The sequence below is a fragment of the Anoplolepis gracilipes genome, chromosome 7 (genome assembly GCF_047496725.1).
Source record: "Anoplolepis gracilipes chromosome 7, ASM4749672v1, whole genome shotgun sequence".
NCBI classification, from domain to species: domain Eukaryota; kingdom Metazoa; phylum Arthropoda; class Insecta; order Hymenoptera; family Formicidae; genus Anoplolepis; species Anoplolepis gracilipes.
In genome coordinates this window covers 5,717,343-5,745,000 of record NC_132976.1, presented here as the reverse complement: position 1 = coordinate 5,745,000, position 27,658 = coordinate 5,717,343, and the positions used below count along the sequence as shown (strand labels likewise).

General features: G+C 34.0%; 1 protein-coding gene across 5 annotated transcripts in view; it reads right to left on the bottom strand.

Moving 5' to 3' along the window:
• Nckx30c (solute carrier family 24 member Nckx30C) overlaps nt 1-27,658 on the bottom strand; it is a 68,175-nt gene that overhangs the window by 16,795 nt on the left and 23,722 nt on the right. For 2 of the 5 annotated variants that reach the window (XM_072896658.1, XM_072896661.1), the window contains 4 exons: nt 24,609-24,903; nt 10,572-10,843; nt 5,886-6,021; nt 1,244-1,496 (listed from right to left, as the gene is read on the bottom strand). In XM_072896658.1, coding sequence (XP_072752759.1) covers nt 1,244-1,496; nt 5,886-6,021; nt 10,572-10,843; nt 24,609-24,903 — 956 coding nt within the window. The remainder of the gene's footprint in view (nt 1-1,243; nt 1,497-5,885; nt 6,022-10,571; nt 10,844-24,608; nt 24,904-27,658) is intronic. The other 3 variants (XM_072896659.1, XM_072896662.1, XM_072896660.1) reach the window with 2 other exon arrangements.

The following is a 27,658-nucleotide window of genomic DNA, read 5'->3' as shown; positions in this document are numbered from 1 at the left end:
TAATCCTTGGATATATGCAAAAATATTGCTTTTTTTTATTGAATAAATTATCTTTTTTTATTGTTTTTAAAACAAGTTTGAATTTTCCAATTAATATTAAATAATTAGAGAAAAAATTAGATGATTAAATAAATAATAAAATTAATACAAATTTATTGATATTAATTAAGTAGTAAATTTATAATACCTGAACTAATCGTGGTACTGGCAATCTTGTTAGAATAACAAAATAATATAAAAAAAGTTTTACATCTTTTTAATTTCTTTTCTTCCTTATTATTCATATCGCACCATTAACTTTGTCATAATTTTCTCTACGCCAAATGTTAATAAAAGACGTGTCGAGAATGCTTATCCTTTAGAACTCTTTTTTGACATTTGTATCGTTTAGTTTATATATATGTTAATTTATATTGTAACTATCTTTTTTTTTTATTTTTCTTGGAGATAATTTTAGCGGAAAATCAATATGACATTTCATACAATTCTTTCTCGAAAGGTTTCCTTATCATTATATTATCTTCTCATCTTATCCATGTATCGAATCTAGCAATACCTATCATGGATATATATAAGTATATCATAAAATTCTATTCACGTGCGGAATCAATGAGAAATACACGTTGCTGCGACTTTTCTAGAATAGAACTAGAAATACTTTGTGCCAAACAATTTTCTTTTTCATTTCTACATATACATGTTGTTTTTCTAATAATGTATATATTTTACTTATCATCATATATAATATATATACCATTTTAATAAAATATTTCTCAGAGAATTGCTCTATTTTTTTATTATATTCTCGAAATAATTTTTAGTTTTATTAAGTTTTTCGAACATAGTTAAGATTTTTTAAATGATTTAATAAAAAAAATCTTTTAATAATTGTAATAAGAAAGTAACGTTTAAACAATGATACATACAATTGTAATAAGAAAGTAACGTTTAAACATGATACATATATACATAAATAAAATAAAATAAAAGGCATAATTAACTAACAATAAGACTTTGTAAAATATTCACGCAATTCACTAAATGCGATAAAGAATAACATAAATTTTACAAGAATGGAATAATTAATGTCAATAATTAATATGATACTAGACGCAAAATTATGGAATTTTTGGAATTTTTTAAAACAGAACGAATGCTGTATTCTCTTTTATGTGTATAATATGATATACCGCAGGATGACGTTACATTGATGAGAATCTTTAGAAGATTTTTGGATGCTTACCCAACGGTCACGTCGAAGATGTTGCTGCCGACAGAACTCGACACGGCCATATCGCCGTATCCCTTCCGCGCCACGATTACGCTCGTGATAAGGTCCGGTATGCTAGTGCCGGCTGCGAGGAACGTCAGGCCCATCACTTCCGGCGGTATGGCTACTGTGTCGCCGGCGACATTCGCCCACCAGACCATCAGGTACGAGTACGCCGCGATCCAGAAGATCGAGCCGATGAAAGTTATCGGGAAAAACTTCTTTCCTGAAATTAAGCGGATGCGTGGCATCTGTTACGTAATTAATCATTAGCAGTGCCAACAAAATATACCCGGATGTAACGTTGATATATCAAACATTACATTTCGGTATAATCTTTCCCGCGTCAAAATCGAGTGGGAAAAGGCGGGATAGATGCTGGCGACGATGCGGATGTTCTTTCACTCAATTATGCAGTCAGCCATGTGGCGCCAGCGCTCTAGTCGCATCACTCGGTTTCCAGTTTCCATTAACGGGAGTAGTTTAAGTATGTTAAATGTGCTTGGTCGATTACCATTCCGATATCGTTGTGTAACGTTAGCTAATTGATGTACGTGATACGAATCTAACAAATATAGTTCGTTCTGAATATAATAAAAAAAAAAAAAAAAAATCAGGATAAAGGATATATACATAATTGTGGATATACAAATAATTGGCAATTGAATATAGACCGTTAAATGAAATAAAACTTATAGGAAAAAGTGAAAATTACAGAAATTAATTAATTAATCTAACAATTTAATGATGATGTGACTTTATAGTTAATTTTAAATTGTTAATTTTTCGCTTGCAAACGTCAATATCTCTATTTAAAAAAAAACCGTTTACATGCTATTGTTTAAAGGAGGAATCCTCAGTAAATAACTTTTTTTCTTAGCAATATATAAACACGGTAAACAAAGTCGTTCTCTGCTAATAAAAACCGTCAGTTTTCAGACTTTAATGACGTATTTACGTGCTTCAAGTACAATGAGGGTGAAGTTCAAGATATCTAATCCGCCCTGTAATTTAATCCTAATGACCGAATCTCGGGGGTTTAATTTGAGAACGTTGGAAGAAGAATCCTGTCTCGAATGATTACTTATTATTAGTGGAACCCAATATATATATTGTATAGATGCTTTCGTTCTAGAAAAATGACGATTTTTTAAAACATTTATTTAAAAAACTGAATTTTCGTGATTATGATTATAGCAATTTTTAAAGCGGAATGAATTATAAAACGAAAGTTTCCACTACTAAATTGTTTTCCATATTAGCTTTCTAATCTGAATAAATAAAAATACGCGATGGAAAAGTTACGTGATAACTAATTTGCTTAATTTAAGCCAGATTAATTAAGTTGAATCCGGGCAGTTTTAATTATTCGAAAAGCGAAAAAAGAATTGTTTCATAAATTTTTTTTTAATTTGATGTAAATCGCACTTATATTTCAGCAGAAGATACATTTTTGTTAACTTTTTCCAATTTAATTTAAATGTTTTTTAGTATATAAATATGATATATATATATATATATATATATATATATATATATATATATATATATATATATATATATATATATTTTTAAGATAGAAATTTGTGCGAAGTTTACATATCTCGGTTTATATAAGATAAAGCTAGGAAAGTTTGCGCATTTTTAAATTCCGATAGATGAGATAAGATGTTCGCACAGTTGTATAAGGAGCAGTGAATACATTACTTATAGAAACTTTGGTTAAATGTATGTGTTGATTTAAGTAATTAGTGTTTTATTGATAATTTTTTTTGCTTAATTTGAAGATAAGTGCTTGAATTTTTAGGAATGTTTTGTATATTTTCATAAGAAATGTTTTACCTTTAAATAATTGCAAATAAAGTAGTTTCTAAGTTATTTTTTTTGTTTAGACTAGTGTTTTATAAAAGTTTAAATTACTGTGAAAATTTCTATCTCATGAGCGCACAATCTTTCTTACATAATTATAATAGTATAGTTTGCGTTAAGTAGAAGAGTATATAGAAATTTCGTTTATTTCAACGAGAGAAATTAAAATAAACTTGTTTATTCAATTAATTTCAAAATCAAACAAAAGTACACTTTCTTTGTTTTTATCTTATCTACTGCATTTATTTGTATTTTACATAAGAAATAAAATATGCAATATTTAGCTCTTTTCAGAGTTGTTTTTCTCGTGCAAGGTATTACTTTTTTTTGTGTTTCTTTTCTTATCTTAAGTTTATTTAACTTTGAAAATAATAAAACCATTTTTATTATTTTCAAAGTTACCATTTTTATTATTATTTTTCAATTTATTATTGTTATTATCATTGTTATTTATTATATTTGTACTAAAACAAATTCTAATCAATTTTGATGAAACTAAGTAATTTACATTTGTTTTCAAACTAAAAATTATCTTTCTTACCCATGCACAATCTTTCCTACTTGCGTGAGCAATCTCATTTATCCGGTTAGCAGAGATCGTGCAAAATTGAATTTCTGAAAAATTTGCATTATCTTATATCGAAAATAGTAAACGAATTGAAATATTATTCACTAAAGATGCTTAACATATCAAGAACACGTTTGTAAATTTATTTAAAAAATGTAATAAACATTTCATTTTTAGTGATTTTTTTGCGCGAAAATCTCTCCTAGTTTTATCTTTTTTCGTAAAAATATTGACAAACAGATAAACTGCAATTTAATTTAACGGCGATCTTTGACTCGCTTATGCGTTTTGCGGTGCGTTCTCGCATTAATTGATCGCGGTAACGTTCATATTAACAGATCAGTAATCAAAGACCCGAGATTGCTGAAATTCAAAGGACATATCGGAATTTTAGTTGACAATAGAATGAGTATGTACATACTATCTATACATTTGTGTGCAACAATCAATCGTCGATGCGAAATTAACGTGCCAATATCATCTTTCGTCGCGGGCATTGTGCAGTATCGCAATGGAGGTGTGTTATTAGGCCGAGATAATGCAGGAAGCGTGTGATAAATAGTGGCTGCGAGATGCACCGAATAATAGCAGCGCGCGAGTGACGATCACGTTGATCTTAACATTTATTATTAAATTGGAACGCGAGCACGTACGAAATCCAATAGAGATTCACTCAATCTTGCGATTCCGATAAGCGACCGAATCGTATCACCGTAACGTCTTTTACGTGATAATCCATGATTAACGTTTATATTCTTACACGGTAAGATTAAAAAAAAAAATTTATTCTTATTTTTTCGCCGCGCTAATTTTCGATAAGGCACTGCTACATGTTACGCGACAACAAGAATATATGTACAAAATATAAACTTGTACGAATTAAACATAAATGCCATTTAATTAGTCTCTTGTGTATTGATGAAAGACGAGTTTCATCTCGGCGAAATCGATGGTTCGGAATCCGAAATTCCCGGAGTTGAGCTAATATTACCTCGGGGGTCAATATATATACATATACTGGGCAGGCAAAACATGGCGCGACGTTTGCGCTGATTGATAGGATTTAATCTGATCCTGACGTTTTCGAGTTAAAAAAAAACAAGTATATATACCTTCCCCGGCTTAGAGTTTTGGCCGTAATTAATGACACATTCGAAATACACACGCTTCTCTACACCTCTTTCGCCTCCTCGGATAATATTTCTGGCGAACGATAAATTGTCGTCCATGCGCTTCTATCAGAATAGCAATATATTAGATATAATAATTAATGTATAATCAAATATAAAATTTAATACTGGATAATTTAATTATCGTGTGAGAATTCTTATATCCCATTGATTCTCATCCCTTGTAAGAGATATAATATACAGATGAGATATTTATCATAGTATGAATAATTTATTGCAATCAAGTGAAATATACATGAATATATATTCTATTATATTCGTTTGTGAAACTAAATAATATGAATAACGAGACATAATAAAATTGAAACCGAAATTATCTTGCATCTTAACATTATTGTTGAATAATGGAGGTAAAGTATAGAAGAGCGGAAAATATAAAGCTCATAAATGTATTTATCGATTAGAGATACTTTTGGAGAATTAAATATTCCGTGTTCTTGAAGGTCTCTATATTCGTTTCATAAATATCCTAATTGACTTTTCAGGAAGAAAGGAGTTTGGGTCTCGCAATGGGCGCAAGATATGCAAATGAAACTGCTTAATCGTTCTTGCGCTTTACAAAGGATCTGCTTTTGTCTTTGTTCCAGTTTTCATCTGCCTCTATTCAAGACCGATTATTCGTCGGTATGGAACCTAATATCGCTCGAACAATCAACAGCGAGGGAAAATATTAAAAAAAGGCTATCGAGGAAGGCATTAGAGAGTAATGGCGCAAGTATTCAGCTGTCACAATACAAACAATTGTAACAGATTTAGTCTCGTTTAATTTTCAAATCACAAATCTAACATTCTATAATAATTACTTTTATTTAATTCCATAAACTTATCTATTTTTCTTTATATATGTTACGTATAAATTTTTTTAATGATTAAAACTAAAAAAAAAGATAACATTACAAAACGAAAGATGTTCATTGTGAGTGAAAAATAATTCATTTCTACTATTCGTTTGAATTCATACAAGTATAGAAAGGTGATTACTTATTACCTCTAGGTGTTCTCGTATCTGGTAACGTTAACCAAAGAGGAAATAAGATTGGCGCGACCAAGATGTAAGTCAGCCTTTTCCTCGGGCTGCTGGGCCAGCCCATGTCCAAGGCCTCTGGAGGTTCATCCTCTTCGCCCTATGAATAAACATACCGAAGAATTAAAATCATGTTTTCGTGCGCTTTAATCAAAGATGCCCGAACCCGTTAAATTTGTTTATTTGATGTCGCTTTTAAACGGCAATGTTTCACCGCTATGCGAGGAATGCAAAGCTCAAGAACCCGTTTAAAAACCACGAGTTGTGGTAGCAAAAGCACAAAGTGTCTTTCCGTTATTCAGTCTCGAGCAAACCACAGCACAATGCCATCATGAATGCTTATATATAAACTGCCGTTGTTTTCAGTTACGTCGTTATCCAAGAACGAAATAAACCTAGTTCCAGATTAATCCTCGTTTTGAATATCTAAGCATTGGCAGGGATTATTATTAAAGGATGGTACTTGTTCAAGAGAAGAGAATTGTCGTTCAAGCCAATACGTAAAATCAAGATTACAATGATTAAAAGTAATAATTATATATTTTATATTATATATATATTATATAAGTAAATGATATCATCGTATTTGTAATATTGTATTTTTCGGAAATATAAAATCGCGAAAAATTAAAATTGAACGAAATTTCATTAATATTGTCATGAGCTATTTATCTTGAATCTCGTTACTTCGCGATAAGCTTAACGAGACCGCTGGACCGAGACATTATATGAACATTCCCCGGACGCGTCTTTCGTTCTCATGAATCCGGAAAATCGGACGGTTGGTGACTTTGCTGCGTTTATTCGTGAGAAGCGCGCGCGCGGCTCTACAACGTGCAGCGGACGGATGGGATGCAGCATTGACCCAGATTCTCCGATGTATTCAAAATGAAAAGGTTCTCTCTCCGCTCATTTAGGACAAAGCCGCCTGAGACTACTTGCTGTCCATCCGGGCGTCGCGATACCAGCCAGCGCCGGCTAATATCCTCGAGAGAGCTTCAGATTAGTCGATTTCCGATTTATATTTCCGCAGAGTAACTTTCCAAATTACAGCGACGATTATGTACCCTGCTCGGGGAAAATTGTTTCGCCATTCCGATGTTTCTTTGCGTCATTGTAACTGCGATCGACTGCAAGTTCTCTTATAACAATAGCGATTGTTGCGGTCTTTTTAATGATTAAATGCTAAGTTCTCGGGTCTTCTTTATTCACATTATGCTAGTCAGGAGCATTGTATAAGTTATATTTTTTCTTTCTCTCTCTCTTTCTCTCTCTCTCTCTCTCTCTCTCTCTCTTTCCTTTCGATTTTAAAACAGATTTTGAAAATGGTTTTCTACCATAAATTTTACACGTTTAATTATACTTGGCGTATACTGACATTAAAAGTACGATTATATTCTTAATTTAAAAAATTAATAGCATTAATATGAAAAATATTATTGTCTTATTTTTCCATTAAAGCTAAAAATTTGTAATAATAAGAAAAAGTATTTATGTGAGTCGGGGTGTTCATACTCCTCTTTTATATCACTTTATTAGATTAAATAATATTGTAAAAAAAATAAATAAACTAAAATAGAATTGCATATTAGGGTGCGACACTTCGCACAGGATATCGTGGCTGATTCAATCAAATTTGCCTGACAAGCTGATTTTAGTTGAAGGTTCTAGGCGAAGGGCGATGCCGGATAAAATTCGATACGGTGAATGTGCCACACTTATATGCGATGTATTTTTCAAGTGAGTACTTTGCTATTCTCTTTCTTCTCATTCTTGGAGGTGATAAATGTTAATGTGAAGATAAAAGCTCGGATGTTTGACGCAAGAAAATGACACGACGCAACGTATCGATTTAAACTGAGGGTCGTTCACGACATGGCAATTTGTTGCGGTCGACCACCGATCTGTTTTGTCGTCGCTTCTCGGGACATTCTCTTTTAATTGGAGTTACGATCAGCTACCTGCACTTTATCGAAAATTTGTTCAGCGATTAGGAGTCGATCTAGCGTTGCTAATGGAGTGCTTAAGCGAATTTAAATAGGATTTTGATAGTACACGTCTGTTGTCTATAATTCGCGATTTTATTTTAGAATTTTCTAGAGATGGTAAAAGACACGAAAAGAGTAAAACTTTCTTCCTACACACTGCATATTCTGTAGAGTCCCTTCATTTGCTCGGATCCAATAGATTATGTATAGTGTAAGGAGTTTTAAGCGGTTTGTCGAAGTTGGAAGTTAGTGCGACGGAAAATGACGATAGTTTCTAAATATGCCTTTTTAACACGTCTCCTACGCTTTATCGAAAAAAATTATTGAATATTCATTTCTATCTGCGCCATATAAGATTTTTGGTAAAGTTCTTCCTAATATCATCCAACGAACACTTAAAGAGTTTAGACAAGCGATGTCTTTGGTTTTTTTTTTTTTTTTTTCTTATTAATTATATTCACCAGTCATTCCTACCCCGAGGAGAAACGTGGCATATTCGACATAAATAAAAATGTATCGATTCTTTTACTCTCTAGTTTTTTTCCTTCTGACGACAATCGTACACGTGTCTACGCTGCGAGATCCGATTGGATTTTCTCGACGAGATACCGTGACGTTGACGGGTCTCTGTTTTCACATATTTCATCCCTTAACGCGACCAAGTTCGACACGAACAAAATAACCTTGGATGAACTTTTAAAGTTCGAAGCCGACAAATATCGAGCGTTGGTCTGATTTATAACCGGCAAAGTTCGAGGCGGGGTCAGCTTGCTGCGCGGGTGAAAATTGCGGTTGTTCCGATAAGACTTAATGGATGAACACATCATGCCGATTTATACTCTTGCGCGTTTAAAGCTGCGAACGTAGTTAGCTTAACTGTGATTATCACCGCTATTGCTTTGAGGGACATTTACGAGGACGACATTTGACCAGTTAAATAGAGAGCAATATTTATATATATATATTGTTATTTGTAAACTTCTTTCGATAGTGATGTAACTATATATATTGCTTATGTGTAATTACTTATGTATGTACATCTTTATTGCTTTGGAACACGAATGGAACTTTTTGGTCTGAATTATATTTTATCTCTATAACTTTTCCCTGTAATAAATAATTAAAATGTTAAAATTTTTGCTATAAAATTACGCGAGAGAAAAAATGTGATTTTGTATTAATATGGATGTCTCTAATCCAGAAAGGTTCAAAATATGTAAAGCGGAATGTTACAGAATGACATTCAACATACAAGTTAAAAAGGATTACTTTGCGTGATTCGCAGTATTGCGGGAATTAAACTGCCTATTCTAATTCAAGATATCCAAGTCGTGATAGAAGCAAACAATTCACAATGGAAAGTAGAGCATTACGATATCGAACTAACGTGCCCTTTACAAAATGTGTTCTGATGTACATGACAGCCATCTTGAAAGAAGTTGCACTAATTTCAAAATTAGTCTATTGTAGTTATTTATCAAACTGAAAATTACTCTTCTCTTGGAATATTTTTACGCGCGGAAAATACGGTTATACGAAACGATCAAGTTTAAATGAAAAAATATGACGACGGATACGCTACGAGCAACTCAAACATTTTGTCAAGAAAAGTGGAACGATAAATTCTAATCAACGTATTTCTCGGCCTCTTCGTTTTACGACGGGACAGCACGAGAAACGACGAAACTATTCCAATCTCTTGGATCAGATCACGCCGGTTAACAAATCGAATATGTCAGAATGCGGTTCCTTTCTTAATTATCAGAAATAAATTTTGTAAGGACAAAAAGGGTCATGTATAACTTCGAGGACACTGATCAATTTTATCAAAAACGACATAAACGTGTAAGCGTTTGTAAAAACTTTTACTACCCTTTTTCATTACCCCTTTTTCTAAAAATCACAAGTATATTCTCATAAAAGATACAGATAGAAAAAAATTGTACTCTCGAAATGTATGCTTTATAAGCCATCTTAATAGATATTCTTAATAAATATTTTCTTTCTACGTGATTTTTTAAATATATTATTTATAAATTAAGTAAAAAATACTGTACATTTAACTTGTTAAAATTTTAATAAATACGAATGTTCATTTATAAAATTGTTTGTTTTTTGTTATCATTGGAATTAATAATCACAAGTATTAAATAATATAAGAAAATATCCCCTTCAGTATATATTCTTACATGTTAAGACTATTTGAAAGTACTCTACTCTCTTTAGAGGATTTTCTTCTTAAACTAAGAGGATCTTTTTGGCGCTTATTTTAGAGAAAGAAATTATGAAGATAAGTGAAATATTCTTAAAATGAGAGTATACTATTTTTAGTGTATATATATATATATATATGTATAAGTAAAATTTCACTAAAAATCAGCCACTACTACTAATTGATTCTTATCAGCGAGATTTTGTGACATTGTATGAAGTGCTATTTATAATCAAAACTATCTATGTATTTGTCAATAATAATACACTCTCCATGTAAGAGAGTGCAATCGAAAAAATCGTTGTACATCTTTTACGAGGTAAACGGGGCACGATTGGGCATTTTTCTGATGAACGACTTTCTCACATCGGCAACAATAACGACTAAGATCAATCAATAAATCCCGATCGGATCTCGCAGCATGCGGAATTTCTTGCATTCGATAATTACCGATTCGAGGCCAGCGTCGAGACCGGCGGCGATACCGCCGTTAGGAAGTTCCTGAATGCCAGCGGTGGTGCCGGCGGTGGTAGTCGTAGTCGTGGTAGTGGTGGTGGTGCCTTGCGAGCCCTGCTGCAGCTGCAGGGTCGTCTCCTTCGAGGCAGAGCCGGAATAATGGGCGGCGGTCGACGTCGCGGCGCCATTGTGCGGCCTGGTGGCATCCAGTAGCACCTTCAGTGACGCTATCGCGTGCAGCTGCGTCGCTTTCTCGTCCACCTTGCCTGAACAGCACCAGAGATGCAGGTTAACGAGATAGGATAGAGGCACGAAGCATTATGCGATATATATTTTTAATTATGCGATCATCTCGTAGTCAAATTTATAGCAAAAACGTAGGCGTCACTTCGCGATGCAAATGCATGTTTCTACAAAATTCCGTACATATTGAATAATTCGATGAGCATAATTATTAAAGTTTGTATTTTTCAAGAGAGCCATTTTTTTTTTAGAACGAATGCAAAGTCCACATTGCGTTGCCCGTCAAAAGCATATTGTCATATAATTTAATTTTGATTATTAAACAACAAATATGCACAATGTATAGCTTTTATGAAAAAAATGAATATTTTACCTAAATCACTTTATCGTTATCAAAAAATCACAAAAAAATTGTTAAAAGATTTAACAGATGCACAGAGACGACGTATAATTTTTATTTAAATTTTCACAAAATTATTCATATATGTTTGACATTGAAGAAATTACTAATAGATAATTAATAAAAAGTGTAGGTAGGTAGTATATCGCGTAGGTAAGTACGCGAAAATTGTATTTAATGCTAATTACAATGTTAGCATGTCCGAATTATTTTGTGTTGGAATTGAGTCAGCTTTGCTACTATGTGCATTAGCATCCATTATAATGGAGCAGTTGCTCGTTGCATTCGAGCAAATTTCGCAGCGCTTGCAAATTCCGCGCTTCGTCGAGCTTCCGATTGCGATCAGGAAATACGGAAATGTCCTCGTAGTTCTCGCTCGATGTCTTTTGTTCTTGTTTTACGCTAGATTGAGCGCGCGAGACGTTTATACGAAATATCGATGTGCGTGCGTCGAGTATCGAACTTATTCTTTATTCGCGTCGTCGATTTCTACGACGTCGGATAATATTGGCGTGAATCGGCGAGAATACAAAACTCCGAGATAATCGCAAGATACGTCAAGATTCATCTCATGCAGCTACGTTTCTACCTTTTACCCTACAAACTTACTTTTCTACAATCTCCAACCTTAAGAATAAACATAATTTATTAATTTACTTAGAAAAGCCGTTCGATACAACTCTAAGTCTATTGGTAACTTGTCAAAATTATTTTCACATTCTTATAAATTATTATTAGTTTATTATCCTACTGACTTATACAATACAAATACAAATGTTAGTTTTTTATGATGTAGATTTGAAAAGACAATAGGAAATTTAATTTTATTATTCAATAAGATTTTGCAAGATAAGAAATACGCAATTATATTATTGCGTATTGCATTGCATTGAAACTGAATTTAAAAATAATGTTATATATATATATATATATATATATATATATATATATATGTATAATGTACTCGATAAGTATTGTTTATATAATTTAAGAATAAATTTAAGAGCAGAAATAGTGAATTTACCTTCTATTCAATGTTAAAATTAAACTATATATTCTTTTCGTTTATGACTGCATGGTCTGATCTATTTTCTTTTTAAAATAAAAATTGAACTATTAAATATATTTAAGAGTTAATGTGTTATGTGTACGCTATCAAATAAAATATTTATTGACTAAAGTATGTTAATGATGTATGTATATGTATACAATATAATTGTGTATATTGCACGCTGCGTAATCTGTTCATAGTCTCTAATCTTTCTGTTAGAGTGATGTGCATGCAGCAGAGCGTAGAGATGCATTCGATAAAAGAGAAAAGTATATTGAAGCCAAAGTTGCAAAATTGAAACTTAAAAGATTAAGTAAGATGAATGCAATTAACTTCCATGCATTCATTTTTATGTAAGAGCTTCTTATCGAAGATACAATCTTATTAAACAAACTTTTAATGTTTTTTTTATACTTCTCGATAATACTTAATCGAGTCCCTCGTTAAAATCAACTTGTATTCAACCTGATGCAAATGACTACTACCAAGTGAATTTGGCGTGCTCTAAACTGGCAGACATGAAATATAAATACATATAAGACCAGAACATTTGCATGTATAGATGATGCATGTCCGTTTCCGCTGTATATAATCCATGTATACAGGTCATGCATAATTTAGGATGTACATGCTCTATAGATATCTTTGGGGAGAGAATTTGAGAGCTTGATGGTCTTGCCGCTAAAAGGGATCATCGTTATTTCAACAAGTAGTCGATCAATCTACATTCTCTATTTCTCTGATTGTGAGTAAGAAATCTTTCCGTGATCGCGAGATTCTTCCTTCATGTTTGTTGGTGACCTTGTTAATAAACGATAAGTAGGTTCACCACAGACAGATACGTGCAATTAGGAATGTTTAATTCAACGAGGTGAAATTATTTTACAACGTGACAAATTAATAATTCACTTTATACAATCAAATATATTTAATTGGCCTAATGATAATTAAGTAACTAATGCGTAATAAGCAAAATTTATTTAGTCATATTTGATTACTTATTTCACTCATTCAATCGTATTCAGACTAGATATTCATTTCAATTCATATCGTATAAAAAAAAAATAAAATAAAAATTTTTAAAATAAAAAACAGAAAGCTTAAGAAAAGAGAACGTTTAATTATTAATTTGAAACAAAAAATTTTCTCGTATGGATTGTATATATATTATCTTCTTCTCTCCTAATATATAAAATAAAATATAAAACTAATTAAAACATCGATAATATATTTAAAGTTATTTTTAAAGAAATTTTTCAGTGCTTAAATATGCTCGGGTAGACTACATAAAATTTTAAGCAACTCTGTGAATCATTATCAGATTGTACTTGTCAGAAAGTATGGTGGAATAATTAACAATCCTTCACTGTTTTCACCAAGCAGCTGTGAGGTGCTCCAAATATGTCGGTTACCGCAGCTCGTGCGAACTTTTACTGTTGTTCGCTAGGAACGGCATCAGGTTAGGTCAAAACAAAAAGTAGACAAAAAAAAAGACAATGAGGAGAGACTGAAATTCGATATTATATGGAAATAGAGTAGAATCGTTCTCGACGACAGTGCAACGCGGGTTTGTTATTTATTTTGGCTCTATATGCAATGTGGTGTCCGCACACACATTTATTTTTTTTTTTTTTTTCAGAAATTAGACTTATTCGTACAATATATAAAACGAGTAGTATAAAACGAGCATTCATACAACTCTAAAATTAAAAAAGGAAACGATGATGTTGCGCGAGAGGGATAAAAATTACGATACTGTGTTTACTGAACTGTATGATTCTGTTTTAATTAGATGTAAGGTTTGTTTGAAATAAATATCATATTTTAATCATATTTGCAGTTTAGATTTTCACAAATTTATGAAAAAGAAATGAGCGAAAATATATCCAGTGACAGCGAAAGGTCATCACATAGTGTGCCGACAGCAATGTCACGTCACAACGATATTTTTTATAAACAAACTAGATCAAAGGTCACAGCTTGATTCGAGAATGATTGTAATATGATACCATCGAACAGACTGACCGAACTGTGATCATCGCTGTGTCCGTAGCCTGAATCAAGCTTAAAAGGGCCGTTTAATTCACCGCTTATCGTGCTTCGTGTCAAGGGATCACAGATCTGCGTGCCAGTGGTAGCAGTAGGTCAAAGAGAAAAAGTACTCATGTAAGTGGCCTTCATCCCCAAAGGTAGGAACGAGGCGAGAAAAGAAAGGCAAAGTGTCCAGAGCTTGAAAGTAGAGTGCGATGGTAGTATCGACCCTTAAGCTGCTCGGAGCAAGATGGGGAGCTCTGGAAGGAAATGGGTGGAGGAAAAGATGGGTTAGAAGAAATGGCAAAGAGAGAAAGAGAGAGAAACAGATCGGTCGGCTGTCATGTCTCAATCTGTTAAACTCATAGACGATTTCTAGCTTTGGCACGAAAGAAGTTTCAGTTAGAAGTGTAGCGTCGAGAATCGGAGATGGGTTTGAAAATGGACTTGACAAGGCACCGTTAATCTACAAAACTCAATCAACTACGCGTTTATACTTAAAGAAGGTCGGCTCCATAATTAATTAAAGGCATCGGCTGTTGACGATGAAAGAAGTGAAATGAAAAGTTGAATAATGCGCGAAGGCGGTGACGACATGTCTATATATATTTCTATACCTGGGAATATTTCTAGACCTGTCCGATAATAAAAGAAATTGTGCATAGTTAAAGCGCGAGAAAAGCTAACAAAAAATGTCGTATTCTTGTGGTAAAATAACAGCTGTTAGCAACTATATTAGTAAATGACATATGCTAAGTCGCCGAATCGAGCGGGATATTATTTTCGCGCGAATAGAAGGACTTTAAGTGGATTATTATACTTATATTTGGTTAAAATTAGATAAATATTATTTGCCGGTAATGAAAAACTGAAGATCAAAATAAAATTTTACTGTGTATTTTTACAAATGTATGTACGCTATGTTTATTATATATAACGAACTAATATTTTTATATTTTTAATTAGTTATGAGCATAAATTTTATTTCTATTAAAAGATTAACTTAATTTAGAAAATTTATATAATTAGTATTATTTCTGAATATTAATTCTAATGAAGAAAGCAAATAGACTAAGAGTCGCGATACGTCTTACGTAATTGCCACATTTATTTTATCAATAACATGATAAAATATCTAATGCAACTATTTTCAAATAATTCGTAGATTAATTCTTAAATTATTAGGTCAGGTTGAATATAGAGAGAAAGTAATCTAAAAATGAAGAATTAAAATTCTAAAAATTCAGAAGAATCATTCTTGAAAGAGCTGACCGATTGAAGACAAAAACTTTCTTACAAAAACAGCGCACAGATTTCAATAACTCATCTCAGAGTAATCTTTCTTTCAAATTCAAGATAATCATGATAACATCGGGGATAAAGCTATCATCCGCTATCATCGTTTAGCAAATTACACAGAAAATTAAATTCGAGTCAGAATAGCGCTCACTTGCTTTTCTATTCGTTCTTGCCATATATTTGTAGGCCAACAATTTCTTCCAGATAACTATGAGAATTTTTTAAATATTTTTGCCCATCCTTTCGCACATAAATCATACATAAATCAAACTTAGAAAATGATAGAAAATAAAACGATACAAATTCAGAGCTGATTCTTTTATCTGTTTTTAAAATTGAACTCTGTAAACCTCGATATAGGTATTACATAACCGTTAAAATGTAACCAAAAAAGAAACAGTTTTCCAACACATTATTGTAGCCGTTGAATATCGTACTCTCAAGAGACTCTTGCCCTTTGCATCCTGTCAGCCTTACACTCTCGTCATTTTAGTGTACCCCGAAGAACTATTAGGAAAATCGATATCACGCTTCTTTTGCCAAACACTTTGACTAAGGACGATCGATTTTGTTAACCGGGGTCCCTCGTTGTCGGCCGGTATCGAATACTGCCTCGCGTGTAAGCGATTAAGGCGTGGGTGCTAGGTAATTCTAATGCAAAACCTGACGTGATTGATTGCTCGCACTCGCACGTTGCCTTCGGCCAGAAACCACAGGAATACACAGAAACCGCTACAGGTTCTGTTAACCTTCGGCCACAAAGTGTGCTCGTTGTTTCGTTGAACATCAATCGAATATACAAAAATATTTATATTTGTCGGCTTTTTTGTGCCATATAAACAATTTCTAATTAATACAATAATTGTAACTTTTTTTTCATCAAAGTTTATACATAAAAAAATAACAATTGGTAAAACTGTGCAAACCTTGATAAGATTAAAAATATAAAAATAAATCTACTCTTCTTTATTCAATGATATTTTTATAAACATTTTAAGGAAATTATTTTATTTATAATAAAAAAGAAAAACTTTTAGAATATTCAATATTCAATATTCAATTTTCTATAGTAGATTTTCAATTTTCCTAGTAGAATAAAACTTTGACATTTAAAATAATAATCGTATAGAGCTATCGTATAAAATTAGTTATTATATCCGTTGAGAGATATGTATTATTAATACGATTCAAATGACTGTCGAAGATTGCATATAGTGCTTATACGAGATATCACTTGTACGCGCATGCATAATCTAGTGATAAATAATTCGACGACTATATAGAACAGAATAAAGCGGATAATATCGTAACAATAGTAATAAAGCAAAGTAATAAAGTTTAACAAACAGATTGATACATCTTTGACCTACTACTAATGTAATTGTAAAGCGTTATATAAATCTAACCAAGTTCTAGAAAACTTTTTCTTTTCTAGAGGCGCTATGCACTATGAAATCTATCGGGTGAAAGTAAATGGCTTCGCTTCTCGTGCGATTCTCTATAATAACAAAACATAATGTAAACATTGCATAAATTTTATATAATCCGAGTTCTTTTTATAATACAAAACATTTTTGCCTTTCGCGTGCTTATAAATTTGAAAAATATTTATATTACTGATAATCTGTATACATAATTCTTTAATGTTGCAAAATTGCAAAGGTGTTCAATAAAAATCGAATGCATTTGTAAGATTATTTCGGGTTGTAAGAATATAGTTTGCGTGCCAGTCTTTTTAAACTACAAAATTTCTTATAGTCATTATATATCAGTTATTATATATATGCCTGTTATTAATTTGTGGTAAGGCTTACAATCTCTGGCGGGGCCTACTTAAGCTTCTGGATTAGTTGCTTATTAATAGAAATTTCAGTATCTAGAAAAAAAAAAAGTTACTAACCGCGTCCACGCTTCCTATTCTTTATTTATTTTTATTATCAACTGCTGTGAATGTGTGTGTGATTTTTCTAGAAAAGATGTCAATAATCAGTTTTGAAGCGTCTCGACGAGGTACCGCATTGCGTCATAAGTTGATAAAAAGATATCGTAAAATATTGCACTCATTAAGCGAATTCATCTCTTTTGCGATTTAGAATACCCTATTAATCTATTGTTTTCTGTTTCTGCTTTAATTAACGTAATGCTTTCACATACATTTGAGAAGTACACAACCTTGTCTCTCCCAATTTAAAATGACACGGTTTGCATACATCCTCTCACACATAAGTCGATTGGAAATATTCCGAATGGCGTACTTGCAGATAACGAGAATATGGAAATTTTTGTTGCCAAGATAATTTTAAAAGAAAAGGAAAAAAGATACTTGTGTTGTCAATCGAGATGGGATACAACGCTGCACAAACAGCGGGTTCGAGAGCGCTGTAGAAATAGCGGGTTCTTGGTCGCCGTCGTCGGTATTATCTCGAGTGGTGTCTGGATGACGTTAAAGCCTCGGAGTTAAAGGAAGGGAAAAGGAAGGCGAGCCCCAAGTGCGGATTCGCTAGTTACGATCGATACGCGACGGTTTCTAGGTCAGGGTCCCGATACACACTCGCCACCGCCGTTCACCACCGCTCACGATACGCTCGAAAACGCGTCCCGCGCAAAATTTATTCGAAGCCGAGCAGCGAGTGATGTTGTCGCGAATCTCTGACAAAACGCTGCTTCCGTTTCCTCCCCATTCTTTTCTTTCCTCGTCTAGTCTCTGTGGAGTCGCGCTGCGACCGGCAGTCTCGGCCGCAAAAGCTGTGAGTGCGGAGTCGAGGATTACACGCGGATCTACTTCAGCGTGTAGAGGGGTTTGAAAGATGTAACGGAGAAGCAGGAATTCACTGTTTCCTCGCGAGAGGAAATGGTACCGTGTACGTGCGCTTTTGAAATCGCCGTATTGAACGTTTCCCACGCTATCGAGATTAATGACGTGCTTCCGTCGCGAGGCATTCGCGACAGATATTTATGTAGGTGGAAAGAAAAGAGCGTTATGCGTGTGTATGGAATGTGTATGCGCGCGAGATTCTACATCGCTTAGTTATTTCCGCGCGTATATGCGACGATCGAGTGTACGTGTGTATGTGTATCTGTAATAACCTTTCTCATATTTTGCTGGACATGGAGCAATTTTAGGAAACTGGCGTGCATTGTCGGAATATATTATATTTTTCACTTTTGCGCCAAAAAATTTTCTCGTATTTTAGGATATGCTTTGAAATAAAGAATTTGTCTTTCCAGTCTCGTACAATGCAACGTTACATATCGATACATTATCTAGCAATCCTAAAGTTTAGTTTATATAGGATTGCCTATATCGTGAGATTGCGGCACGGATTTAAGTGACACGACACGAGACATGTACACGTTCGAGTGTGTCACTAGGAAACCGAACACGCATCACTTGAGGTATTCCGTGCCGTGTTTTCGAGTGACACGAGTCATCGTGAACAAAGCATCCGATCGGAAGAGATGCCAAATGAATCGATGAAAAAATATTAAAATTATCAATGTCAATGAGGAAAAATTTTCTTTCAATATAATATATATATATATGCATAAAACTTGTTATTTCTAAGAGATAATAAGTTTTTGATTTATGAAAGGACTATGATTATCTCTTTGTCCCTCTTAATTACGTTAAGATTTGTTCTCTGCAAGAGATTTCTCCTATAAAGTATGTTGCGAAAGGATCAGTCACGGAGGGCTGTCACGGAGAGAGAAGGGAAGCAGTAAATGTACGGATTTTCATTTCGTTTTCGGACATTCTCGACAGTCCAAGAAAGATCGATGCAAGAAATTAACATGCTGTCGGATCGCAACCATTGTTTCGCGTGATAAAATTCGAGCGATATAATTTCTTCACGTTAATGTTGCATTTTCTTTTTTTTATCTCATGATAAATACGTGTCACAAATTAATAATGGTAGAATTAAAGAGAAAGTCTCGAACATGACGATTTTAGAAAAAAAAAATTCTTGTATTAAATTCTTATGATTCACCAGAGAGTACTACCACTAGTGACCTTTTTTAAACGAATAATGACCAGGACGACATACGGTCGTAAAAAACTTCGTAACTTTATTCATCCATAACTTAAGACGACATGAATTAAAAATAGAATTTACAATTAATCTCTTGAGAATTAAACGCGCGTGTTTTTTAACGAAAAAAGATGACAACGTACGTGCAATAGACGTGAAATACAATTGTCATAGAAGAATGAAGAGAAAGGAATATCGAGGATGACTTACAGCGTAATCTGCGACTTATCAGCTTAAAGCGGAATTATTCGCTATGTAACATCAATATGTTGATATATTATGATTATGTATTCTACACAATAGATCGATTATCCATCTTTCTTCTTGTTTTTGTAATATTCGACATTGTAAATACATTTATTGCCGTATCTTTCAGATGAATCGCGCGGTATAAGATTCTGTAGTTGTATAATAATTATAGCAAACTATTGCAGTATATGTTAAGCTCTCGGCACAATTCTTTAGTGACAATTATATGAGTATCAATAATTGCTTTTTAATCGCGTCGCTTTTTTTGGTTTCGAATGATATTTTCGATGGGAAAATAAACTTCTCCAATCCGCTGTAGTGTCAAATATTTGTTTTTTTTTCCAGGGTCCTTTCAACGCACAGAATTATCGGATCAATCTAATCGGATAATCGCAAGTTTATTTTTGAAAAAAACGATAGAGATCCGTCTCTTTCCGCGGCTCTCAAATGAATTCGTGCGATGGCGTTTGTTAACCGTTAAATTAAGTACAGAGAGCTCGTGCACGGCACAGGAGTGATAAAGATCTTAATCCACGAGCGAGCCCGGTAACCTCGTAGGATTGATTTCGGAGCCTTCTATGTACGTATGTAAAGGCTGAAGACGGTCACACAAATAGGTCAGGTCACACATTGCTACTGCGAAGAAAAGGGTGACCATCTATTAGACCCTTTCGTGCGATTCGCCATCGCCGTCGCGTTTTATCCACGGAGACAAAATGTGAAATGTACTTATTATTGAACCGAGCGGCGTGTTAATGGCACGGACATAACAAAGAGAGTGTATGTCAACAGCGAGGTTGGGTCTTTCAAAGAATTTCATCTCCATTCTTGCGCGCTCGGATTAATAATAAAGCATTAACCGAAAGTGCAAAACGAACTTAAATGATACATCGCACGTCGGCTTTAAACCGACATTTTCCACGGAGATTTTCTCGTCCCTCACGACTGTACGAGTACTGAATGGTCCGTCGCTCTGTTTTATACATTATCTATTTACCGATAACGAATAAGATTGATGAGCATTGAATCCACGTCGGAGAATCGAGTTAAGGGTCGCGCGTCACGGCGCGGTTTTTCAGTAGGACGAGAGAAAATTCAGGCCGTTGCGTCGTAACTAATCCGGTAATCTGGAGCGGTTTAGCAAATGGAAACGTTATCGCGTTTTCCATTTTCCGCTTTCGTTAATACCGCCGTGCACGCGCTCACGCGTATGCGGCAACTGTGACATGCGGTATCACAATAAAATAATGTTCCCTCAAAGCGCGCTTTGATCTATAAATGCGGATACGCGGGATGTCCGCCAACAAAAGAGAAATATCACGGACTTGCATTCATTTTTTACTGTCGTACCAAAACGGTGCTTTCACGAGGCGTATTTATCTCACGGTGCGCACTTAATCTTTTCCTCTTTTCTAACCGCGTCGATATATAGTTTTATCTAGTATATATCTTCTCGTATGTATCAGATGTCTTTAACAAAATTTTATTTTGCTCTTAATCGCGATTCGACATAATAATTGAAGACACGAGTATTGTTAGACTAAAGAATCATCGATTAATGATTTGAACATCTAGCTGCAATGTTATGTAAGATGCGGACGTGACAAATGTTTACGATGATCGATCGTATATGTAACAATAAACTTGAATGAAGTAGCATCTCAAGCTCTTTCGACATATCAGATGAAATTCTTATCGATTAACTGCATTATTTTAGTTCAATTCTTATGAATCATTGAATTTACAATCGCATTTAATGGAAAAACTCATTAACGTGGTGATTGATTAAAATTCATGTTAAAATCATAAAATAAATCATAAAATAATTTTCATTGTTTTTTAATAGAATTTATCAGATTTTATCATTTCTTTTGATCATAAATGGTTAGATTAAAATTGTGCATAATATAATAACAAATACTTTACATTTTTGATGGTCATGAGTATTTGTAAGGGTGACGGCAAACGTATACACAAACGTATACGTATGCTGTGAAATATTCAGTCGCGGACGTATGGCGCGGGACGCGAAAATAGTTGGATATGTGAAAATATTTATTCAAGAGACGAACGGAAATATACTTGGCGAGTACGTAAACGAAGTTTTTAATACATAGATGTTACATAAGCCTATTTGGTGATAGGTCGTCTTCGTTTACAGCACAGAAAATAAATTGAAGTCTGACGTAGCGTTGACACGAGTTAAACGAGGCGTTAAGTATCAATTACGGAATGACATTTGTTTTAATGTAAATATCAAAGACTGAGCTTAACGATGTATGTAATGTAATGTGCGTACTAAATATTTAAAATAATTAGCGCTAATAATTTAGGGTGAATATATAGTATTAACATGGCATTGCCTTCCTACGCTTCCAATCTCCACCGAATTATTTATTAACGGACAGGCTATAACCTGAGGCGCGTTCTTCGGCGATCACGTTCGTCATCGATAACTATTTTTGGACGCATCCCGAACACAGTGAAAATTTAAACCAATCAAGCTCTAAGGGTGTTCGATACAAAATTTCTGCAACAGACGTTTTTATCGGGTTTATGTAGCATACATATATATGTATGTAGATGTAACGTCAATAAAACTTTGCATATTTATCAAGATAACTTCATACGAAATATAATCCGGTTATGGTTATGACTCTAGAATTCTATAGATATAAGAAGTCAAGAAATATAAAGACACCGTTCTTTACGCATTATAAATACATATATCATGCATTAAATGGTTTTTACTATTGCAATCGATATAACATGCATGCTGTAAATCCAACAAATAAACTCAATAGTAAAAGACTAATATGGACGCACGCAGTTACGTTTTTCATGAAACTTTGGTCGTCAAGTCTCAACATGCATTTTCCGAAAATGTGTACACCGTCCTTATTTCACGCACATTTCCAGATTTCCATTACGACAAATAAACGATGTTCTTAGTGTTTTACATCTGCTGAAAAAACGAATGTGTAGAAGAAAGAGAAAGAGAGAGAGAGAGAGAGAGAGAGAGAGAAAGAGAGAGAGAGAGAGAGAGAGAGAGAGAGAGAGAGAGAGAGAGAGAGAGAGAGAGAGAGAGAGAGAGAAAGAAAGAGAAAGAGAGAGCTTCCCATTTAATCTGTTTTCGCATGATTTCTTTTTAATGTCAAGCTCATTACTTATATGATTAAATAATTGAATAATTTTCTTTAAATTATATAGAGGAGAGAGATCTATTATTTCTGTTTAATACAAAAATTAATATAAATATAAAAATTGTATGAAAATTACAAATATTAGAATTATTGAAATACACGACAATTCGTTTGAAAAATTCTTTTCTACCGATAATATAAATTACAATGTCTAAAAATGTAAATTTAAAATCTTTCCACATCAGAATTATATAGATATATTTTTTTAAACTTTGAGAAATTATTGCTTGCTTATCACTAAGAAATTGTGAATTTATTAGTCAAGTTTAGCCGCGAGGTCTCTTACTGTGTGAAATTTAATTACGGCATTTAAATTACGAGAATAAAATTTTATCTCAAGCGGTAGAATTTCCGAAGAGATTAAAGACTTAAGTATATATACACACACACACACACACACATATACATACATATACATATACACAGCATACATGCACACATTTATTAGTCCGTCTGTCTGTCTACGTACAGTTGCAGGATTTTTATTAAACGGTCGCACATAGTTCCACATTTAAAAACACTTTATCCGTCGAGCTGTCGGAAATTTCGCGACTTGTCTAAAGGAAGTGTCGTCGAAACGAGCTTCCGAAAACTCGCCGATTCAACATGCCTACGGCACTACTATTATAAAAGCCTTATCTATCACCTCTATGAACTAAAAACATACATACAGTGAATAAAAGAGCTATCAGACAGCATCACAATTATGTTTTTGACTGTTATTTAAGCAAAAATTAATTGTAAAAAGTAATAATAAAGAGAAGTTTGTTAAGTCGCAATAGAATTGTGTTGCTAGAAAAAAATCTCATTGAATTGCATTTCGCGTCGTTCTTCTTAATTGGAACTGATCGAGCATTTATTAATGTTGGTTTGAAATTCCGTGGAAACTTTGTTATCACCGCTAAACTTTCCGCGTGTTCACGTCATGACTATTTCAATCTTGTCTGATTTTTTTTTTATATGAAAGAGAAAGAGAGAGCTATGAAAGATTAGTCTATATTTACATTTTACGTTTTCATTCATTTATTCTTTGTGTTGCAAGAAAAAAATCAGCTTCGATATTTCATTGCTTTGAATAAACATATTTTACATGTGCAACATTATTACTAAAAATAAAAAAAAAAAAAGAAAATATATACGCATACTTTCTACGACTTAACAGGTTCACATTTCTTGACGCGTGAGATATCGAAGCTCGTGATAAGTGCATTAAATATTTCTTGTGAAAATGTTATCGAGAGCAGAGTAGACTTTTACAAAAGATTACAATAAAATTTTGATGTTTTTTTTTTTTTTCCGAGAAGCTTGGCATACCAGCCAGTAAATCATTTCGAAAAAAAAAAAAAAAGTAAAAAATGATCACAGAAACGGATGCAATTATTCGGGTATTATTATTTGATTGACGCGAGACGCGAACCGCGTAGATAGAGAGACAGAGAGAACAAGCAACACACAAATTTAAACGTGCTAAACAGAAAAGCCATAAGCTGCAAGCGAGAGTGATAGAGTGTGGAGTTGGTATACCGGCGCGGGACTGACCGTCGTGGAGCGGATCGATCGTGTGGATCATAAGCTGCAGCAGGCCGTGCCGGAACTTGGCATGGCTGTCGCGTGTCGAGTGAGAGGACGGGCCCCCTCGGGCCTGCTCGCAGCCCTGTCCGGCCCCGGTGCCGCCGCCACCGCCGCCGCCGGCGCCGCTGCTGCTGCCGCCCCTGCTGCTGCATCCGGCCTCCCCGGGCGCCGGTATGCCGCTACTTCCGCACGCACCCGACACGCCACCCACGCTCGTCTCGCTACTGTTGGTCGCGTTCGGATGCTGCTGAAACACACACACAATGCCATTCGGCGCTTAATGAAAGGCTTCCACGATTGTCGATGCTGTTAATTGCGCGTTTACTATGTGACTTTATTCTGTAGGTGATTAGGGGTTGGTTTGAAAAAAATAGAGCGGTAACAATGGGTTGTATTCGGTGGTAATTAGAGACGACGAAATTTTTCGTTTTTTTTTTCAAAGAATTATTCATGCAACAGCTGCGATCAATTTTTTCTCTATGAGGGAAATTCGTAAGATAACATGTCTTACATCTATTGCTTCACCGTTTCTGACTGAAAAGAAATATATATAAATATAACATATAAATAATATGTAACAAAAATCGTTTTATTCTACTATTGTATTATATATATATATATATATATATATATATATATATATATATATATATATGAGACATATCTTCTTTTATTGGCTAATTCTGTTGTTGCACAATTCGCAACATTTACGTTCAAAAGATATATCGGCTTCTAATTAGGATTATTATTATCAAGATAATGGAATTATTATGAAATATAAATTTAGTCGTGTGTATTGCGTAAAGTAGATAATTGAGATTAAAATTCGTGTTTCGTAACCAAGAATGGTATCGTGGCCGGATAATTAACACTTTCAGTCCACGTGGCAACAAACCACGCTACTATTATATTTAAGCATTACGCGGTACTTTAAACCATGTGTAATAAGTATATTACATACCCTCTTAGTTTTTACTTATTCATGAAAACAGTTTTCTTATTTGGTAAAATTAGCTGTATAAAAATTTTTTTATTTATATCTAGAGATCGAGTATCGAGTAAAATTGAGAGATGGAGTATCATTTTTATTTTATGAGTTATGCGTGTTTAAACAATAAAAGAGTTAATTTCATCTTATTCTCGATGCTCGGATTGTACGGCATTGCATTCCCATCCTTAGTAACGACATTTCACGCGACACCTTTTGCACAAGAGAAACGAAAAAATAGAAAGTAAATATCTTTCTTTTCCTGTCCCCGCGTATTCGTTCGTGTCATATTTTTTCCTGTATATTAGTCGATATGAATTATATATATATACGTGTATCGAAGTTTCGATAATATGTATGGATGAATGAATAAAATAATAGATGAGACTAGACCGTGACATCGTCCGTCGAGTTTATACCACGATATTTTCCAATTATTTTTTTCCCCCAGGATCGGCACCAATTTTTCCGGCAGAAACTCTGATGAAACGGTGACGTGTATCCGAGACGACAAAATAAATCTGATGGATGATGTTCGACGCGCATTAGTGAATCGCAATGCCTGCCGCAATAACTTCCGTGGCGCAACAAAATAATGAAATCACTCAGAACGACATTGTGCCAGTCGCTGCTTGTCGCATGTCGCAGTTTGTAAACATTTCACAGAATAAGCTTCTGTAGCAGGAAATGTGATATGCGATTAACTACTATAACAAGATAACTTATGCAAGGAATTATAATGCACTGTAAACTAAAGTGCAAGATATATGGAGAAATATTTGAGGATTAAATTTTTCTCTCAAATTTAGCATCGATCTTTTTTTGTTCAATGTGTTAATTTTAATCTTAATTTTCAATGTGGAATTTCTTATATTAACATTTTTTCATATTGCAATGTCGAATACCGAAATACATACGCGTGAATTGATAATTCGGGAAAGAGGATTTTAGCCTAGCTAGATTAGTTTCATTAATTGATGAAACTAATATAGCTCGTAGTATCTTATGTGACGAAGATACGAAAATTGTGTTAACCGATAATATGATATTACAGACGTGGTCTGTGCTTAAAATATACTGTGTGATTTTGACGCCTCTCTGCGAAATCTTATAATCAAATCAGACGGCCTTTCTTTCTACCTAAAACATGATAATTATGTTTTAAGACTATTCAGATACTTTTGATATTTAATAAAAATTAATGAAACTAAGGAGTAAAGGTCAACGTTTACTACAACAAAGACTTTCAACGTTCGATCCACGCATACGAAATAAATTTACAGTTATAGCTGTCTTGCTTATATTGTATATGTGTAGAGAAAAGGTTTTGTATTTTAGTTAACAATTGATATTGTTATCCGCGAGTGAGTTTCTGACGCAGGACGTAGGACGGACGGTTTTCTAGTGGGCGATGCGTGTGGGATTTGCCATCAATAGCGGATACCTGCCGATGATATGAATGCAGATAGATGCAAGTCTAAAGCGGTAAAGCCAGGAGACCTCGGGTGGATCGCCGAGCTGCGACAGCAGGAGATACGGGTTTCCGCCGTTGTCAATCTGTTGTCAGGGTAATGAACTTTCTAATTACCAGTGGTGCGCCTGCAAAACCCGATTTGAATTTCGAGACGGCGCGGCGGTGACGGCCTGTAGCCGCAGAAATTATAACAGAATTGCCGCGCGTCGCAGCTCTGCGACAACTTTCCGAGAGAGATTAGTACTCAAATATTTAAGAGCGGTTACAATTACGCGGCGTATATATCTATTATTAAATCGGAAATCCTATAACTGCTCGTTATCTCTCAAAATTGACAACTCACTTTGCGAATTTTAACGACGAGAGTTTACTGGGGAAACATATAATCATAGAGCAATTTCGCGACGACATCACATGTACATATACACTATATTTTATGCGTGAGATATCCGAGTTTTGTGAAGAATGTGCTTCACGCCGACATTAATAACTCGACATTATTCTGCGGTTAGTGTGATTTGCGTTGAGCGAGCTATATTT